At 36.4% G+C, this 21,639-nt stretch overlaps 5 protein-coding genes and 1 pseudogene across 5 annotated transcripts; 4 read left to right on the top strand and 2 right to left on the bottom strand.

Annotated features, from left to right (window-relative positions):
* Positions 1-1,175, top strand: LOC11426486 (uncharacterized). The gene has a single exon (XM_024783861.2). The coding sequence runs from the start codon at positions 25-27 to the stop codon at positions 1,141-1,143; it is 1,119 nt and encodes a 372-aa protein (XP_024639629.1). The 5' UTR covers positions 1-24; the 3' UTR covers positions 1,144-1,175.
* Positions 1,176-1,373: 198 nt separating this feature from the next.
* LOC112421859 (exocyst complex component EXO70B1) lies at positions 1,374-2,513 on the top strand. Its single transcript, XM_024783862.2, has one exon. The coding sequence runs from the start codon at positions 1,388-1,390 to the stop codon at positions 2,390-2,392; it is 1,005 nt and encodes a 334-aa protein (XP_024639630.1). The 5' UTR covers positions 1,374-1,387; the 3' UTR covers positions 2,393-2,513.
* Positions 2,514-4,070: 1,557 nt separating this feature from the next.
* Positions 4,071-11,930, bottom strand: LOC11409595 (uncharacterized). The gene is given in 2 exon segments (XM_024783498.2): positions 4,071-5,455; positions 11,116-11,930. Coding segments are annotated over 2 exon segments (1,632 nt in total). The 5' UTR covers positions 11,919-11,930; the 3' UTR covers positions 4,071-4,626.
* A 4,609-nt stretch (positions 11,931-16,539) lies between these two features.
* LOC11412187 (uncharacterized) lies at positions 16,540-18,061 on the top strand. The gene has a single exon (XM_039834786.1). It carries the CDS (start codon positions 17,049-17,051, stop codon positions 17,817-17,819), a length of 771 nt encoding a protein of 256 aa, XP_039690720.1. The 5' UTR covers positions 16,540-17,048; the 3' UTR covers positions 17,820-18,061.
* Positions 18,062-18,210: 149 nt separating this feature from the next.
* On the bottom strand, positions 18,211-18,857 carry LOC11406001 (uncharacterized; annotated as a pseudogene).
* A 301-nt stretch (positions 18,858-19,158) lies between these two features.
* Positions 19,159-20,797, top strand: LOC11414369 (uncharacterized). The gene has a single exon (XM_003615861.3). The coding sequence runs from the start codon at positions 19,637-19,639 to the stop codon at positions 20,438-20,440; it is 804 nt and encodes a 267-aa protein (XP_003615909.1). The 5' UTR covers positions 19,159-19,636; the 3' UTR covers positions 20,441-20,797.
* The last annotated feature ends 842 nt before the right edge of the window (positions 20,798-21,639 follow it).

Raw genomic sequence — 21,639 nt, 5'->3', positions numbered from 1 at the left:
AAATTTTAAACAACTGAATAGAAAATGATACCCGTGATCATCCGAATTCGGATGTGCCTGTTGCAGACAAAAGTGTGGAGATTTGTGGGCTTTGCTTCAGCTGCTGTTGGATTGCTCTGTTATGCTCTCAGCACTTCCTTCAACCATCTATTTGGAAATTGGAATTTGTTGAAGATATTTCTTTACACTCTTTTCAGTTTCATCATGATTTTGTATGCAAATATATGGAAAAACTCTAGAAGTCTTCGGTTCAAAGCTCATACAGCTTTTTTAGTATTGACAATCACCTCTGTCTATTCATTTTTCTTTGATAAAGTGGTGAATGGAAAACCAGATGCATATAGCTTGATTTCATGTGCCGCCTTTGCTATCATGTCAATGAGCTTGTCAAGGCAATCTCAGTGTGGAATCGAAGTGGATCTTCTTTACTTTTTCCTTGGATGTCTAATTATGCAACTCATGAAGATTAAACTGCAATTAGTCATTGTTGGAGCAGGTTTCAGCTATTCTCTTATTATTATACGTTCTTCGTTATCTTCCACAAATTCCGTACCGGAAAATGAGTATTTTGGAGTTGGACTCCGCGGTGAAAATTCAGTAGTTATTGAAATGGATTCACTACTAAGGCCCAGTAATGATATTTATTCTGGAATGATGCAACAACTTACGACTTGTATAAATGCACTTCAACAGGATAGTTTGAATATCATTGACAGGCTAATGGAGGAATACAATCAAGGTAAGTGTGATTTTGAAATGGATACTCTGCCGTCAGAAAAGCTACATAATCTTCATGAAATTGTGAAGTTGATGCTATGTGCTGGGTATGAGAAAGAGTGCTCTGCTGTGTACATCAGTTGGCGGAAGGTACTCTTGCAGAAGGGTCTACTAAATAAAATATTTGTGTTGCCGGAGGCAAAGATCAACACCGAGCGTGAAAGAGAGCGATACTTAGATACCATGTTTCAAAGATGGATGACTGCTTCTGACATAGCTACGACGGTTTTGTTTCCAATTGAACAAAAATTCTGCGATCTTGTCTTCTCAGGGTTCTCCTCTGCCACTTCTCATTGTTTCATTGAGATTTGCCAAGAAGCAACGTTTCAGCTGCTCAACTTTGCAGATGTGACACTACTACAATAATGACATTTAGCAACATTTGAAAATTGTAACTAAATCAAGAAAAATGGTTCTGTTGAATTGAGATCTCGGTGAGAGAGAGAAAAGTGTTTTTTGAGGGAAGAGAGAGAAAAGTGTTTCTCAATGTCTTATAACACTTTTTTTACCTATTTTGTTTTGACTATTGTTGACTAAAATTTTTAACACGTGAATGAATAATGAATGGGTTCTGTTGTTACTTGTTGTATTTTTTTTTTTTTTTTGAGGGATGTTACTTGTTGTATTGGATCTAACACTTTTAATGTGTTTCAAGTGTTGCAATCACCTTGTTACTAAATGTCATTATTGTAGTAGTGTGATTGCTTACGGGAGCCTGTCAAAGTGGCGTTTGTTCAAAATGGTCGACATATTTGTGAAGTTGAACAATCTTGTTCCAAAATTCGAATCATTATTTCCTAATTCATTAGTGAACGAGGCAATTGCAGTTCGGAACAGATTAGGAGACGCTAGCAGGGTCCTTTTCATGAAAATGCATAATTTTATTTTCAGAGTCCCAGCAGCAAAACAAGTTGTTTCGTCTTATGGCCAGCATCATCAAATGACTATCCAGGTCATGAGCTACGTGTCTTCTGCTTGTAGGAAACGGAGGAAGCTGGAACAAATTTTAGAAGAATACCCCGAAGTTCATAATGAAGTGGAAGCATCTTCTTTCTTCTTGAAGCAGATGGAGCAGATAATGAGGATGTTGCAAAGAAAATTGATAGTCAAGTCCGAAAATTGTAAGGACCGAGCTTTACGCCATATTTTCATGCTAAATAATAGGTCACACATAGAAGCTATGAATAAATTCTCAAGATTGGAAACCATTTTTGGTAATGATTGGTTCCAAAATAACAAAGCAAAAATCCAACAAAACCTTGATCTTTATAAAAGAAGCGCATGGGATGAGGTGATGGACTTTCTCAAGCTGGACAACAATGAAAGCATTACAAAAGAGTTATTGAAAGAGAAGATTCATTTGTTCAACAATCGCTTTGAAGCAATATGCAGAGTTCAGTCTGCGTGGTTTATTTATGGAAGTCAGCTAAGGGGAGAAATCATATCATCTGTGGGAAATATCTTGCTACCAGCATATGGAATCTTTGTTGGAAGGCTCCATGGCATCCTTGGTAACCAAGCTTATAAATACATTAAATATGGAATGATCGAGATTCAAGATCTACTCAATCATTTGTTTCTGGGAAACAAAATGTATGGATTAGAATATAGATAAACATTTGGTGTGTTTCATTTTTATTTTTCCTTTATGATTTTACATTGACTTGTTTCAACTGCCTTGGGAATATATTTTTTCTTTTATGTGAGAAAGTAATTATCAGCACATTTGCTCTCTATCTTTGATCTTCTGAATTTTATATCTGTAATTTGCGGCGGTTTATAGCTTATTTACCAGAATTTTATCATCACTTCTCGCATAATTATCTTAGTCATCAGTCATAACACTAATATTAGACTATAGAGAAATAAAACATAAATACAAAATTATTCTGTAATTTCTTCTCTAATATTTTTTTATGAAAATATTATCATAAATAATATGTGATGAAAATAGAAATAAAAATCGAAAGTAATTCAGGGGCTGAACAAAAATAATATGTGATGAAATAAAACAACAAAATACTTTAGAATTTTCTAGGAGTAACTAGAATATGCACACATCAGATAGAAAATGGATATCATTCAATCCCTTCGGATGTTAAAGATTAATTTCATAGAAGAACAGGGCTCAACAGATGAATCATAGAATCAAATGAAATGAACTATTAGTTTTCTCGATTGGTCATGAATTATTGGCAAGCAATTTGAAGCTACTGTCAAACTTATGTAATTGTGGAACATATCCCCTCTTTCTGTTTCCTCTAGGTCTGGTAAAATTTCTCTGCCATTGGTTAAGTCTCTGTGCTTCGCTTGTGGAAGTAACGTGGTGACAGAACTGATAACAAGGTCGAGTCTTGGTCAATGCTTCTCACTGCGATGGCGGACCCGTGTAATGAGAGGAACCTCATACAAAGTTTGATCTCAGGAGTTAGGATCATATATGTCATCAAATTTTTCAGATTTGCTTTGGTTAATTTACTTCTAATTGTTACTTGATAGTGCTTTTGATGCTACTTATTTTTACTTACAGTCGATGTGTGATCATTAGGATCTGTGATACCTTCTATTGGCTGTTTTTTCTAGGAGAACATTACAAACCCTTTTTTCCCAATAATCAAATTTAATATACTTTTTTCTAGGAGTCCATAGGTGGCTTAATATATACTTTTTCAGCTTTCTTGTAACTTAAGAAACTACTTTTCATATAGTTGTCATTTTTAGTTCTAGCACTTAACAACCTAGTATTAGTCATCAAGTACATTATATCTGAACAGTCCAAAATGACATGATCTATTTCAGCATCTAATTTTATAATAAGGCGCCAAAAACCTATTGCGTCTGCCAAATTTAGGGACATGTGTGTTGCATCAAGATTTTTGCTGGAAATTTCAGTCTCCCAGGGTCGTCCCGGACAAGAAAATCTTAAACCACAAGAGTATCTCCTGGTCTTACTACTTCTCATTCTCACAGAGGGCATTACGGATCCAGTTCAATACCTTTTAAAATATGGAATGACAATCACTAAAGATTGACTCAAATATTTATTTCTTGAAAGCGATCGAGTTAATTCATCAGTTGTCGTCCATCACCAGCCAGCCACCATAGCCATTAGGCAATCATCTTGATTATACATGGTGATACAAATGGAAAGTTTATTAACATATAATAAATTAAGTTAGGCGCCTATGCGCTACATTAAGTATTGCTATTCATCTAGAACAACATATTCTCTTTTTCTAGTATATAAACTCGCAAAGAAAAGTTATTTTAATAAACATAAAAGAAAATTCAAAGATCACAAAACTTATGCACATGTATAAAAAATAAACAGAGGTCACCATTGCAACTTCAACATAAACTAACAAATATATAAAATGAATGTAAAAGCAAAAAATACTTTGATACTTGAGCGTAAAATATATGCAGAGATTAAGTAATAACCAGCAGTAACACTAACCGAACCTTACAAACTCATTGACTGAATCCTAATTAATCCTCTAACACAATCAACATCATCTAGAAGAAACAACTGGTTGAGTTGATCTTGAATATCAGATATTGCATACACGATATACTCATTGGCATTTTTTCCAACAACACTGAACCATTGAAATGAACTTTTCATATGCTGGAAACAAACTGATTTCAATGGAAATTATTATTTGTCTCCTTAGTTGCTCATCAAAAACACGCCATGTAGACTGAATTCCACAAGTCTCCCTAAATTTATGATTGAACAAACTAAGCTTATTTTTCATTGAATTTGCTTTAGAATTGGGCGCAACTAATTCAGTGATATCGATCTTCAAAGAATCTATCACCTTATTCCACGAGCTTCTAAAATAGAGTTCAAAGAATTTCCGTGTTTGTATGAATGCTATTATCCCAAAAGGTTTCCAATCTTCCCTTAATGTGACATAGATTGTTCATCAAGAAAAAATAGCGCAAAGCAGGGTCCTCATAATATTTTGACTTGGCTTCCAATTTTCTCTCAAACTGCTCCATAATAAGCACCATTTGTGAATAAAATAAAGATGTTCCTGCTCCATCAACAACTAAGGGGTACCCTTGTAAAATTTTCTCCAGATTTTGTCTTGACCAAAAAGCCGCGACGATGGAGCTAGTGGCCTCACATGTCATTGGATGTACTCCACCATCAGCCCAACAATCTAACTCCACATATGGTGTAAGAAAGATCATATTCCCAAATTCCATGAAAATGTCTTTACTTATTTCACCCAATCTATTCTTGATTTTTACTGCTTCGTTCACCAACGAATCAAGAAACAATGATTCAAATTCATGAATCAGATCACACAGTGTCTCGAACAAGTTGAGGATTTTAAACATACGCCATGGTGAAGGGCTTCGATTTGCAAACGAATCAGCAAAATTCAGAAGTTGAATTATCGCTCCATGACAAACATCTGAGAAATAGTGATCAGATGATTCAGAGTTGAATTCTGAGAAGACACCATCATATAGTTGACGTTCACTGGGAAATAGTATTCTAAGAGCAACCTTGGAAGTTTTTATCCATCTTCCAATCATGTAATCCTGAAATTCCATCTTTCTCAACGCCAATAATTTATTTATTAACAAGTCTTCCAACCATTCCTTACGGTAACTGTTGTAAATCTCATAGCACTCTTTCTCAAATCCAGAATCCACCATCAATTTTGTTGTGAATTCGGCTCAACTAATGAACCTTCACACCAATGAGAATAAATCAATGATGTGTGGAGCAAGTGATAGAGATAATCTATGAGTGCAAATGGCCTCCAAGCTAACAACAACAAAACAGCCTAAGCCTAATGTAAAGCAAAACCACACTAAGAGCTAACAAGCATACAAGATAAACGATAAAAGAAAACGAACAAACACCGAGCAAGATTGTTGACCCAGTTCAGCCAATGTGGCCTAATATGGGGGAGAGAGCAGCTCTCCAATCCAATATGTGAATGTGTTACAAAAGAGTTACAAGAATCTAGCTTATCAAGCTTTACACAAGACAAAAAACTCTAGATCTACCCTTTGGCATTTTCCCATCCTCACACTATGAACCCATAATCCCAAGGTGATTACAATGTTGTTTTCCCAACCTAAGATACACTCTCATCAAAGGAACACACCCCAAAGGATCCCATCTTTGATCTCCAAGTTTTGTCTCTTAAGCTCTCTCAAGGTTGTCTTCAAAAAAGCACAAGAACACTTTAAATACAAGTCCTGCCCTGAAGAAATCGTGTCACGATTACCCTAGATCGTGTCACGATCTGCAACGGTCCCCAGGTTGACCAGTCCTTATCAGAGAAACTTAAGCAGCAAGTTTCTGAATCATGTCACGATTTCCCAAGATCGTGGCACGATTTTGCTTCCAGCAAACTTAGCTCACTGCCTCTCCGATCGTGTCACGATTGCCAAATCGTGACACGATTCCTCTATTCTCCCAAACCACAAATTTGAAGCCAATTTTCAACATTTCTCCACCTTGACTTCTAATTTGGTGGTGATGTCAATTTAACCATCAACCACCATGCTGCTCTCTCCAAAAGGGAATTACTCTTCGACAAAATTGATCAAGTCCAAGCAATGCTTGAATCTTGATCGAGGCAATGACTTGGTGAACACATCCGCCGGATTTTCCTCCGATGCCACTTTCTCAACCACAATCTCTTTTGATTCAATCATGTCTCTAACAAAGTGCAGGCGAATGTCAATGTGCTTTGTCCTTTCATGATACACTTGATGATTTGCTAAGTGAATGGCACTTTGACTATCACAATGCATCCTCACACATTCTTGAGTAATTCCTAACTCACCAATCATCCCTTTCAACCATATGGCCTCCTTCACACCTTCAACAAGTGCGATGTACTCCGCTTGAGTTGTAGATAATGCCACCACAGATTGTTGATTTGCCTTCCAACTAATCGCCGTGCCATAAAGAGTAAACACAAAACCCGACAAGGATTTTCTAGTGTCTACGTTGCCCGCATAATCCGCATCAGCATACCCCTCCAAAGCGTCTTCATCTTGAGCTGCCCTTGTGTACTTCAAACCGCCCTTCAACGACACATTCAAATACCTCAAAACCCACTTCAAAGCTTGCCAATGCACAATTCCCGGATTTGCCATAAACCGACTCACAATGCTAACCGCATAAGCCAAGTCCGGCCTACTACAAACCATTCCATACATGATGCTTCCAACCCCACTTGCATAGGGAGTACCTTCCATCAAATGCTTCTCATCCTCGGATTGAGGACATTGTTTTATGGACAACTTTGTGTGGTGACCCAAGGGAGTGCTCACAGTTTTAGAGTTTGACATTCTAAAACGCTCCACCACCTTCTTCAAATAACCAAGTTGAGATAAGAAAAGTTCGCCTTTGTCACGATTCCTCTTGATATCAATCCCAAGAACTCTCTTTGCCGGACCAAGATCCTTCATCTCAAATTCACCATTTAGCTTCTCCTTGAGCTTCAAAATCTCATCCTTGCTAGAGCTTGCCATCAAGATATCATCCACATATAGAAGAAGATAGAGAATGACTTTCTCATTCTTCTTCAACATGTACACACAAGAATCATATCCGCTTCTCACAAAACCGGTCTTCAAAAGAAACTCATCAAACCGACGATACCATTGCCTAGGGCTTTGCTTCAACCCATACAAAGATTTCTTCAAAAGACACACCTTAGACTTGTCCTCCACAAAACCTTCCGGTTGCTCCATGTAGATTGTCTCTTCAAGGTCACCATGTAAGAAAGCGGTCTTCACATCCATTTGTTCCAACTCAAGATCGAATTGATTCACTATAGCCATAAGTATCCTTATGGAACAATGCTTCACCACCGGTGAAAAGATCTCGTTGTAGTCGATCCCCTACACTTGAGTGAAACCCTTTGCCACAAGTCTTGCTTTATACCTTGGACCTTCAACACCCGGAATGCCATCCTTTTTCTTGAAGATCCACTTGCATCCAACTACCCTTTGGTGATTAGGTAGTTTCACAAGTTTCCAAGTTTGGTTCCTTTCCAATGAATCCATTTCTTCATTCACCGCCTTCAACCAATACTTGCTCTCTTTGCTCTCAAATGCCTCCTTGAAGTTTCTAGGCTCCGAGTCTTGCACATCTTCCGCCGCATTTAGAGCAAAACACACCAAGTCCGCATAACCGAATCTCTTAGGAGCCGTAATGGTCCTTCTTTCTCTATCTCTTGCCAATAGATACTCAGGATCCACTACCGGTTGAGTTCCACTTGTATCCGATGTCGAAGCTTCATCTTCTACATCTTCTTCTTCTTCATTTGGAAGCTCCACCTCAAACTGAGTTTTCTCCACCATAGTTTCCGGTACTTGAGTCTCTAAGTCTTTACACTTCATCCCCATCCGGGTCTCATCAAAGGTAACATCCCTACTTATCAAGACTCTTGATCTTCCACTAGATTCCAATTTCCACAACTTGTATCCCTTCACACCTTCCGGATAACCAATGAAGACACATTTCAAAGCTCTAGGCTCAAGCTTGTCTTGCTTGATATGCGCATATGCCAAAGCTCCGAAAACCTTCAAAGAGGAGTAATTCGCCGGTTTCCCACTCCATACCTCCATAGGTGTCTTGAAGTCTATTCCCGTTGATGGACATCTATTGATCAAATAAGCAGCCGTTGTCACGGCTTCACCCCAGAAACTCTTAGGTAACCCAGCTCCTAGAATCATACACCTCACACGCTCCAAAAGTGTCCTATTCATGCGTTCCGCAAGGCCATTTTGTTGCAGTGTTCTTGGTACGGTTCTATGCCTCTTGATTCCTTTCAACCTGCAAAACTCATTAAACTGCTCTGAAACAAACTCCAGGCCATTGTCAGTTCTTAAACCTTTTAGTTTAGTTCCCATTTGATTTTCTATGAGAGTGTGCCATTCTTTGAACTTTTCAAAGGTGTCACTTTTGTTTTTCAAAACAAAGACCCACACTCTCCTAGAATAATCATCAATGATAGAAAGAAAATAGGAACCTCCCCCATGAGTAGGAGTCTTAGAAGGACCCCAAAGATCCGAATGCACATACTCAAAAGGTCTACTAGAATGATGCATGCCACTTCCAAACTTCACCCTATGTTGTTTGCCTAGTATGCAATGTTCACAAAATTCTAGCTTGTCCAATTTATCTTTCCCTAGCAAACCTTGTTTAGCTAGTTCAACTAAACCCCTCTCACTAACATGCCCCAATCTCAAATGCCACAATTCAGAATTATTATGAGATGCAACACTAGCTACCGATGCATTACCAATTACTATAGAACCATCTAAAATGTATAAACCATTCATTCTAGACCCCTTTACCGTAATCAATGCACCATGCGAAATTTTACAAACCCCATGCTCTATTCTACTGCAATAACCTAGATTATCAAACATGCTTATGGAAATTAAATTTCGCTTAAGTTCGGGAACATACCTCACATCCCTTAAAAGGAATTCACGGCCATCAAACATCTTTAGACGAACGTTGCCCATGCCTTGGACTTTGCAAGCTTTGTTATTTCCGAGTCGAACAACTCCTCCTTCTTTTAGAATCAAAGTCTCAAAATGTTCCTTTCTAGGGCTCATGTGATAAGAGCATCCCGAGTCCAAAACCCAACTCTTCTCCGGTTCCCAACTTGTTACCACTAGCGCACCCGCACTCTCATAACCTTCTTCATTCGAAGCCTCCGCAACTTGAACTGAAGGACTACCATCGCCCCCCTTATCCGGACAATCTTTCTTGAAATGACCTTGCTTGTGACAAAGAAAGCATTTATACTTTGATTTGTCAAAGCCCTTGGACCTAGACTTGGATCTTGATTTCCCTTTGCCTTTTCCTCTATGCTCATTCCTCCCTCTTGTAACATTCAAGCCTTCACTACCTTCATCAACCCTCATGTCCTTGAACTTGGTCAATTCTTTGGTTCTCAAAGCCGCTTGGACCTCCTCCAAAGTAGTAGTGCCCTCCTTACCATAAAGGATGGTATCCTTGAAATGCTCAAAGGACTTTGGTAATGAACAAAGTAACAACAAAGCCTTATCCTCATCTTCCATGTTAACCTCAATGTTGGCCAAATCATCAAGAATCTTGTTAAACTCCGTTAGTTGCTCCGAGATCGATTTAGACTCCACCATCTTAAATGAATAGAGTTGTTGCTTCAAGAGTTGCCTATGAGCCAAAGATTTTGTCATATAGAATGACTCCAACTTTTCCCACATTGATGCCGCGGTAGCTTCCCTCGCGACATCCCTTAAGACTTTATCTCCGAGACATAAGACAATAGTACTCTTTGCCTTGTCTACCATCTCACGCTTCTCCTCTTGTGTCAAGGTTGCCGGCATCGCCGCTTCACCCTTCAATGCTTCTACACACTTTTGTTGTGTCAATACCACTTGCATCTTAACCTTCCATAACCCGAAATCATTACTTCCAGTGAACTTCTCGATGTCCCACTTTGACCCCATGATACCTCCTATCAATCACGCCTATGCCCCACGGTGGGCGCCAATTGTTGTGAATTCGGCTCAACTAATGAACCTTCACACCAATGAGAATAAATCAATGATGTGTGGAGCAAGTGATAGAGATAATCTATGAGTGCAAATGGCCTCCAAGCTAACAACAACAAAACATCCTAAGCCTAATGTAAAGCAAAACCACACTAAGAGCTAACAAGCATACAAGATAAACGATAAAAGAAAACAAACAAACACCGAGCAAGATTGTTGACCCAGTTCAGCCAATGTGGCCTAATCTGGGGGAGAGAGCAGCTCTCCAATCCAATATGTGAATGTGTTACAAAAGAGTTACAAGAATCTAGCTTATCAAGCTTTACACAAGACAAAAAACCCTAGATCTACCCTTTGGCATTTTCCCATCCTCACACTATGAACCCATAATCCCAAGGTGATTACAATGTTGTTTTCCCAACCTAAGATACACTCTCATCAAAGGAACACACCCCAAAGGATCCCATCTTTGATCTCCAAGTTTTCTCTCTTAAGCTCTCTCAAGGTTGTCTTCAAAAAAGCACAAGAACACTTTAAATACAAGTCCTGCCCTGAAGAAATCGTGTCACGATTACCCTAGATCGTGTCACGATCTGCAACGGTCCCCAGGTTGACCAGTCCTTATCAGAGAAACTTAACCAACAAGTGTCTGAATCGTGTCACGATTTCCCAAGATCGTGGCACGATTTTGCTTCCAGCAAACTTAGCTCACTGCCTCTCCGATCGTGTCACGATTGCCAAATCGTGACACGATTCCTCTGTTCTCCCAAACCACAAATTTGAAGCCAATTTTCAACAAATTTCACCGTGTTATGAAGGTTATTAATTGTTTCAGGCAAAAGTGAATCAATTATGAAATTTTGGTCAGTCATAACCAATTTATAGTTACCTTTAAGCTTTTGCAAAAGCATCTTACCAATATTCGAATTGTTTTTCTTAAGTTCATTCATACAAGAAATGAACTGTTGCTTAATGTTGAAACCTCTAATCGGATTTTCTTGTTGTTGTGAATCAACTTGAATGACTACACGTTCATCGAGTCCAATTACACACCTAGTTTCTTGTGTAATATTTGAGGAAGAGAAAGAAGAACAAAGAATAATAAGACACTAACTATAACAAACTCCAACAATAGCTAACAATAATTTAATCTTCATGAGTTGTACAATTAAACATCCGAGATAAAAGTACATAAGATCCACTTCAAATCCACACTGAATTTGCCTCGACAAGCTAAGTGACATCATAGAAAAGGCAGCACATGAAATTAGACTATATGCATCTGGTTTTCCATTCATAATTTTATCTGAGAAAAAGGAATAAATAGAGGTAATTGTCAATACCAGAAACGCTGAATGAGCTTTGAATCGATGACTAGTCGAGTGTTGCCATGTTCTTGCATACAAAATTATGGAGCAGATGATGAAACTGAAAACTGTGTAAAGAACTATCTTCCACAATCTCCAGTTTCCAAATAGATGATTGAAGGAAGAGCTGAGAGCATAACAAACAAGTCCAACAACAGCTGAAGCACATCCAACAAATCTCCATACCTTTGTATGCATCAGCCACCTCTGAATTTGGACGAGCATGTCTACAGTCATGTTCTCTCTTTAATGCAATAATTTAGAGTACCTACTTTTGAAGATATTTATTTCAAAGCAAAGCACAAACGACAAAAACAAAAAGATTCTATATTTTCAAATATTAAAAGCAAAGAATATTTTTACAAAGACTAAAACTAAAGCACATACCTTTGTGAAATATTTTTTATATCTCGGATCGAGTGTATTCCCATAATCGTTAGCCATACGATTAATCCTCTAAATATGTAATGTATAGAGAAGCAATATATTTAATTCTATACTCATCATCAGAATTCAAATTGCAAACATATTTTTCTGGTCCAATTATTAACCAGACAATATTTTTATGGTCCAATTATCAACCACCACGATCATATTCTTTTTTATTTTTATGTTTTAAATTGACAGGCTTCAAGACCAACTGTCCAAGTATAATTTGCAATAGAAGTCAATATATTGCCAACAACAGATCGTGACTTTTGATGACCAAAAATTAAAAAATATTTGACCGCAAATAATTATTTAAGTATTCACAATAATTTTGATTGTGCATTCTATCAATCAAAATAGTCCTTGACGTTAATGACTATTTTGACTAACTATAGCAACATTAATGATTATTGTAATTTTGCTACATTTAGCAACTTTGTGGTTACTAGTATGACTATTTACCTTTAGATTTTTTCTAATCATAAAAGCTGAATAATTTTCATTCAGTTTATTATGAAAGTTCCTTTCCACATCAAACCCTTCTCTAACTTTAGGAAAACATATCAGTCTTAAAATCCATTCAGTTTAAATAAATTTTTGACCCTCTATGTTTTTCAATCTAATGATTTTGGCCCTCTATAAAAAAAAATCACAATGTTAACCTTTATATTTACCCGTTTTGCAACTTTGGCCCCTGAATCTTATTTTGACCCATTCAATACACACTTGGCAGCTCACGTAAGTGAATAGGACGCCATATATTTAATTTTTTAATTAAAATAAAATAAAATAAACCCAGAAAGCTGTGAAATGTTTCTTCTTCTTTCCTTCCAAGATTATTCAGTTTCTTTTATTCTCTAAATGCTTATTGTGTAATCATTTAATTTTGTAAATGAATTAGAAGCATGCGATGATGATGAATTCCGAGCAACTTAATTTTCTTTTACTTCTCCTTTATCTTCTTAACCCTTCAATTTCTTTAAACCCAAAGGAAAAAACTTTTATAAATCTCACATAACAAATCAGGGACGGATGCACGTAGAGTTGTGTGAAGGCATGTGCCTGCACAAAGTTTTCAATATGATCCTTTTAGCGGTATAATATATGTGTTTTTATACTATGAAGAAGGGTCCGTTTTCACCTAATTGTTGGATTGCCTTCACACCCTTCAGCATAACTTTTCTTTTTTAACTCAGCCAATCACACAAGTTTTTGATTTTTGAGGGGGGCCAATCATACAAGTTAGTAAATACTACCCGTTGATTCCCAATATATTAGAAAAAAGCATATTCAAATGATGAATAAATCGTTAATTTGGTCTCTAACTATCACTCTTTTTTCAAATTTAGTTTCTAAATTACGTAAGTATAATAAGTTGTATCTAAAGTATATAATATTCACTTGATCAAAAAAATAAAGTATATAATATCCGTCAATTTAATCTCTGTTATTGAGTTGTTAGTGATTAAATTGATGGAATTTCATACACTTTAGTTACTAAATTAACGAATTTTATATAATTTAAGTACTACCATGATATTTACATAGTTTATGGACTAAATTGATGGGATCCTCCACACAAAACCAACCTTTTCATCAAACATCAAATCAAAGGCTCTCATTAAGTTCTACTTGTTAAATCACTAACAAAAACAAGCTCATGCAACAATCATTTCTTAAATTATTAAATTAAAACTTTCCAATTTCAAGTAACAAATCAGAAACAACTCACGTAGCAATTTCGATGTCACCAACATAAAAAATTGGAATTTCCACAACTCTTAGGTTTCCAGCAAAAACAAGATAGACGAACACATGTATGATGAAGATATCTCACATGAACTAAGAGGCTCGCTCCATACTGACTATTGAACATATCCAGGATCCTAGCGGGCACATCCTCACGAATAGCACGGTTAACCTTGATATTAACATAGTCACCAATATGATAAGTTCTGAGGTACGTTTGTGTTCTCTATCCAACAAGTTCTCTCATGGTATGACTTGTGGAGTGTTCTCTCGTGGACCATGCAATCTCATCCTGGGCATACCAAAAGGGCTCAACACTAAACGAGCATGTCCAGAATCCTAACAGACACATCCTTGTCAATAGCACCGTTAACCCTGATGTCGACATAATCGCCGATGCGATAGGTTCTGATGTACTTTCATGTTATCTACCTATCCAGCTCGCTCATGGTAGAACTTGCTCGGCATCCCAAATCAAGGGGGGGGGGGGGGGGGGGGGGGGAGGTGGTGCTTGGAGCAACAAATTCCCGTGAATCTTTCCCCGACGGTTACACTTCCCATGATTTCGTAACCGCAGGGCACGCGTGTGCCTTACAACGGCTCTACAAACACCTACCTCTATATAAAGGGGACCCTCGCAGTCCCCAAGGTAAAATCTCTCTTATCTTTAAACCCCCATTTTTAACCTCTACTAACTTGAGCGTCGAAGTGTCTGCAGGTACACATCCCCTACAACCAAACTAACGCATTTCCACCACCTACAACCACCACATTAAATAGCATCGAAAGTTACCTTCTGATCAGGTACGATTAGTTGGGGAGCTAGAAAATGAGATACAACTTTCATGTATGTTGTTTATACATTTTATTAAGCAATAACCGTCAATAACATTAACGACCAATTAATACTAACCAACTAATTTCTAGTTGATGCTCTAAAACAATCAACATCTTCTAACGGAAACAAGCGGTTGAGTTGATCTTGAATGCTAGACATTCCATACATGATATACTCATCTCTATTTTTACCAACGATAATATGCAATATAGCATAATTATTTTAGAATTATTATATTTCTTTAGCTTCGCGTCGAAACCAAGCCATGTACAATGAATTTCACACGTCTCCCTAAACTTCAGATTGAACAAAATTGTTTAAGAATTGGGCACAACTGACTCCCTATTGATAAAAAAGATGCATTGTTTAAGATGTACGGTGCGAGTTCATCACATAAACTTTAAAATAGGGAAGCAAAATCTACAAATCTTAACGGGTTAAAAGATGCATTACTTATTTTTCGACGTCAAATGTGTGTAGAAGCTTTGTAACACTCCTTCTTCAATGATTTGAGACAAAAATTGTGGATTTTTTTTTTTGCACTTTAGGGGTTTTGATAGAAGAGTCAAAAAGGTGATGGATGAATAGTGAGGTAGGAGTAGGTTGTGTTGGTCTTGGGAAGTTTCCAGCGCAATGGTTGTTGAGTACCGTTGTAGGGAAAATACGGTAGTGAACTACCGTTGCTCTAAGTGAACGGCAGCTAACTACCGTTGTATAGGCTGAACAGAAGTTAGCTTCGGTAATTTCCAAGTAGCAATTTTTAAAGTGGAAAAAGCAATTTTCTAATATTTATAGAAGAAAAAGAAGAAGGAATAATAATAATACGAGAAACTCATAGTTTTCTAGTGAGAAAAATTCTAACTTCTCTCTAAACTTTCTTTCTCCATCGTTCATCGAGGAGGGGTGGTTTTAGGTCATTTTTTGACCTAGAATCACCCCTCTACATCTTTTTCTCCCCTTTTCGATCAATCTAAATAAGTGGTTTTCACATTTATCAAGTTTTTCCTTATGTATTTTTTTTTGTGATTTCGTCGTCTAAGTGCGACGTTGTGTTGTTCTTCGTCTTGTGCGGCATTTGATTTCGCATCTTGTCGCAGTGTTTGTTTAGTTTTTATTGAAAGATCGGCATCAGTCAATTACAAATTCAACCAATGATTTGGGCGTCAACGTTGCAGATCCAGAAGGATGAGTATTTCGGTGACTTAGGTTTTATCATATTATATGTAGGCATTTTTCTGTTGTATGCTATTAACTTGGATGTTGTGAGTTTGTTCGCAAATTCACCCTTTAGTATCTGAAGGACTCTATCAATTTGAATCTGAATGAATATCGTTTTGTTTTTGTCAAAAATAATAATAATAATAATAATAAGAGTAGCGGAAACCTGCTCCAACAACAAAGACTAATTTAAATTTAACCTTTATCAATCGCAGAATTAGACATCCAAGGAAAAAGTAAAGAAGATCTACTTCAAATCGCACTGAGATTGAGATTGCTTTGACAAGCTCATTGACAAGATCCACTTTAAAGGAAAAAATGATTATTATAATGGTAGACAAACATAAATTAGCTTCCTTAAAAAAACAGAAATTATCTTTAAAAATTTGAGTATTACTATTGCCTATTGGTTACACCTTTTGAATTATGCTTGTCCTAAGTCAGCGAGAAGTAGGTTATTGGTCATAATCGTCAAAATTTTCTAAGAATAAAATGTATTGGCGTTTGTCCTGCTGTGCTGTACACTGAAATCCAAATAGCTATTATGAGTCAAAGAAGGCTGCAACATGTTGTTGACAACCTTTTTGTATTGGTCAGCTTAATTTCCTCTAGTAGCAAGGAAACACTTCTCATATCTTCTCTATTAGAAAATGGCTGCTTCTCTATTCTTGAAAGAAAACCTTGCTTACCTGAGAAACAACATGGTTAAACAAATTGTGAGATGGCTAAAGCAGCCAAAGGTATGGAGATTTGTGAGTTTTACATCATCTTTTATTGGCTTCCTCTGTTATGCTCTAAGTTCTTCCTTCAACCATCTATTTGGAAACTGGAACTTGTTAAAGATTTTTCTGTACACTGTTTTCAGTTTCATTATTTGCCTTGCCATCTTTTTTGCAAACAAATGGCAAAACTCACCAAGTCTCAGGCTTAGAGCTCATTTGGTATTCTCTATTTTCACAATAACAACAGTTTACTCCTTTTTCTTTGATAAAGCTAACGGAAAACCAGATGTGTACAGTTTGGTTTCCGGTGCCGCTTTTGCTATCATGTCACTTGGTTTGTCAAAGCAGAGGTCACTTTGGTTTCGAAGTTGATCTTTTATATTTTTTTGCGGATATCTAATTTTACAACTCATGAAGATAAAGTTCATTTTGGTCATTGATGGGGTGTGTTTCAGTTATCCCCTCATCATTCTTCGCTTTTATTTGCATGCCCCTACAGAACAGTCTGAAGAATTAACCAATGCTGCTGATTATCATGCTATTCAAGTGGATGCTTCCCAAGTCAATTTTGATAGTCTTGTTGCTCTTGACTTGACTTTTGATGCTCTACACGAAAACGGGGATCTTCGACTTCAACAGGAAGACTCTTTAGTCGTGGTTAATCAAATCAACTCACTTTCACAACAAGACAATAGTGATGATAATGATCATAATAGACTCGTCTTATACAGAAAGCCGCTAGCTCGGATGAATCTTATTAACCAAGAAACCTCTCATATCTTGATTGTTGTACCACAGCATACCGACTACCGTATCAGCTGCCTGGAGGACTTTAAAAACATGATTCACAAAATTCTGGACGTTGATGGGTTTTCGATTGAGCCGACCAGCGAGTTGGTCCAAATCATGGAAGCAAATTATGAAATTTTTAAAATGAATCTTTCAGCCAGAGCTTTATATACTTTCGATTTTCTCAATCTAAAAATTTCACCAATCTCTAGGGTTTCCTTGTTAGAAAATAAAATAAAAATACCAAGGGTTCCTTCACTGGGCATCCGCCAACGTAGAGGATCCAAACTTAGGAGTCAACAACTCAAAGAAATGATTGATGCAATGGAGAATAATGATGTCGTTCGAGACAATTACAAAGAGAGGCTTCTAGAATACCATAAGTATTTATAGAAATGGTTCTAGTTTTGAAAGAAGATTGGCAACTCTCATTTAATCCATAGGGTGTAATAATTAGTTGTTTGTCGGGGAGCAATAATGGAGTCATGGACAATTGCAAGAATTGTTGAAGACATGGTAAAGTCATTAGAAGTTAAGAGTCTCTAATTTGTGTCTGAAAAATATACAACACTTGTCCTTAAAAAATGTATGATATTTGTAATTGATATTGTATTTTTAAATTCTCTTTTATGTAAGTTGCTATCCTTCTTGTAATCCTTTTAAGTATTTTTGAATTCAGCATTCTGTTCGACCTTTCTCTTCTCTGCTTTTTTATCTTTGCTTGTGAAACTTTTAAGCCGATTGATAAGTACTGTGAGAGGCAAATGATTGATCTGGCATGTCATCAGGGACGTGATCTGAAGGTAAAAGTAAAGATACTAAGATAATGAATTCCTTTTGAAGGCTTTGGCTTACAATGGTTATTTGTGTATATTGTCTCAATAATTTCGCCATCTATTGTTCTCACAACTCTTTTCTTCACAACACAATTATACCACATATTTATAATAGCTTCTCTGATTTTCACTTCCTTTTACTCTTTTCTCTTCGTATTTTTTTCCAATTATACCCATCATCATGATTCACCCTTCTCAAAGAATGACTTTGTTGGCTAACATTCCTATGATGAGATTGAAATTCATTTATATTGTTATCTACACCATCAATTTCTATAGCTATATCATCAACTTCCATTCTCAAAGTTCCAATTTCGTTCCAAGAATCAAATTTCAAACGAAGAATCATAAGAGAATAACAAAAGATTGTAGCAATAATAGATAGCATCAAATTGATCTTCATCAATTCAACAGTTAGAATTTGAAGGAAGAAATCTAGGAGATCAAATTCAAAACCAAGATCAATTTTCCTTGATAAGAAAAAAGACATTAAAGCAAAAGCTGCACAAGAAATCAGACGCAACGGGTAAATAATTAATGAAAGTTTCCTTGAAAGAAACTCCTTGAAACTTTCCCTTTTATTCAAAAGTAACATCATGCGACTGATACTGAAACTTACCAGTGTAAATAATCAATTTTATGAAGTTCCACTTTCCAAAAAGATAGTTGAAAGAAGAGCTGAATGCATAAGAAGTGTGTAGAATGATAATAGAAAAAAAAAATCCTAATATTCTCCAATAATTTGTGGTCATCAAAAGTCACAATCTGTTGTTGACAAGATATGTTGTCTTTCTATTGCAAACAAAACTTGGACAGTTGTCATTTAAGGATTGAATAAAGGTTTTTATATGAAAGTTTGTAAGGTTTATAATAATCAGAAGGATAGACTAGTGTGAACATCTGAATAGAGTAGCTCTTAAAGTCTAAACTTATGCTGAAATTATTTTCAAAAAGTAGTACAGTACATTATTGTGGATTTCTAGCAGGTACTCTTAAAGTCCATTTATCAGTGTATGTAAGCAATTTTTAGTCATCCAAATTTTTAATCTCCTTGATAGTTTCCCCTTTTTTCAATTTGTAGTCATCACAAATCACAATCTTTTGTTGAATTTCTATTGCAAATAAGACTTAGACAGTTGTCCTTGAAGATTAGTAGTTAATGATTGGACCTTATAATCATCAGAATTTAGATGAGGAATTAGGTTTATTTGTCAAAGAAAAGTGCAACACACTGCTGGGTGAAGAGCCTTTTCTATTCTTCAGATTAATTTCCTTGAAATTTCATCGAAAGAGAAACGCTTCTCATCTCTTCTCTCCTATAAAACGGTTTTTCTCTGTTGTATAAGCAAAAACCTCACTCGATTGTAAAACACCATGAGATCCATGCTCAACCAAATTGTGAGATGGGTGACACAGCCAATGATATGGAGATTTGTGTCTTTTGTTTCATCTGTTGTTGGACTGCTTTGTTATGCTCTTAGCTCTTCCTTCACTCATCTATTTGGGAACTGGAACTTTTTTAAGGTATTTCTTTATAGCATTTTCAGTTTCGTTATCTGCCTCACCATCTTGTTTGCAAACAAATGGCAAAACTCGAACACTAGTCTTCCACTTAAAGCTCATTTGGTGTTTTCGGTTTTCATAATCACCACTGTTTACTCCTTCTTTTTTGATAAAGCTAACGGAAAACCAGATTTGTACAGTCTGATTTCCTGTGCTGCTTTTGCCATCATGTCTCTCAGTTTGTCAAAGCAAACTCACTTCGGATTCGAAGTTGATCTCCTATATTTTTTTTGCGGATATTTAACTTTACAACTGATGAAGATAAAATTAGTTTTAGTAATTGTTGGAGCGAGTTTCAGTTATTCCCTCATCATTTTTCGTTATTATTTGGGTAAACCAAGAGAAAGTGGCAGCCATCTTGGACTCCAAATCCAAGACCAAACTCCTATAGTCATTCAAGTACACCAAGATTCTGAACAATCGAGTACTGGTCAAGTGAGCTTTTATGAAACCAACACCGACACTGAAAGGGCTGAAATTGGTCCACGTATAAACATTGATGCCCAACAGGAAGATAGGGATCTTGGACCGGTCACTCACATCAAATTGTCATCACAAAAAGGCAAACATGATAATGTATACAACAAAGCCTTGACACTTGTAAAGTGGAGCTAGTTCAGATGAATCAGAAACTTAATTGTGTTATTTGGCAGCTGCTTACAAAGACGAGGCAAAAAGTCTTTCCCAACTCAAATATTTGGGAGATTATAATCATGGACAAGGGGATGAGCAACATTAAGAACGACCTAAGAAAATGATGGAAATTATTTGTTTCAGACTGAGTATTTCAACATGTACAACACTTTTAGGAGTGAATTCCAGAACAAATATCCTATATCAGACACAAATGAATGAGTTGATCTTGAATGTAAGACATTCCATACATGATATACTCATCTCAATTTTTACCAACGATATTATGAAACATAGCATAATTGTTTTAGAATTATTATGTTTCCTTAGCTTCTCATCAAAAACACGCCATATAGACTGAATTTCACATGTCTCCCTAAACTTCTGATTGAAAAAAATTGTTTAAGTTTCTCTAGGTTTTGTCTCGATTAAAAAGCCGCAGTGATGTAGTCAATGGTCTCGCAAGTCATTGGATGAACCCCACCATCTGATCAACAATCTAACTCCGCGTCCTGTGAAAGAAAGATCGGATTTTCAAATTCCATGAAAATGTCTCTACTTATTTCACACATCTATTCTTGATTTTTATTGCTTCATTCACCAAGGAATCAAGAACAATCATTTAAAGTCATCACTCATATCACACATTGTCTTTAACAAGTTGAGGATTTTAAACAAACGCCACGTTTAAAGCATAATAAGGATTCATGACTTTGAGTTGATGATTTTAAACATAGCCGTTGGTCACTGTTGGTAGATTAAGAAGGGCAGAAAGAATTAAAAAAAAATAATAATAAATGAGAAGTGTTTTCCTTGTGAGAAACTCTTACTTGGTCGTCACAAAACCAACACTTCACATTTAGGCACACATCTATAAAGCTAAAAAAATTAAAAAGAAAATAAATAAAGTGATATTGATTGATGTGACTATTTTATTTATCTTTAATTTTTTAGATTTATATTTGTGTGCTTAAATTTTGTGTCTAAATGCTTGTGTCTACACAAGACTAACTCTTCCCTTTTTATCCGATGAAACTTCAAGGAAGTGAAAACATAGACTCTTTGCTCTTTGGACTTCAAGTCAATATGTAGAAATTCTGAGGAAAGCGACCAGACACCTACTTCCCACTGACTTAGTATGAGCAGAGTAATGCTATTTGGACACTCTTTTTTTACAAAAA

This window comes from Medicago truncatula, chromosome 5 (assembly GCF_003473485.1).
Source record: "Medicago truncatula cultivar Jemalong A17 chromosome 5, MtrunA17r5.0-ANR, whole genome shotgun sequence".
Classification (NCBI taxonomy): Eukaryota; Viridiplantae; Streptophyta; class Magnoliopsida; order Fabales; family Fabaceae; genus Medicago; species Medicago truncatula.
Note: the sequence above shows the minus strand (reverse complement) of the source record. Positions and strands in the feature narration are given on the sequence as shown.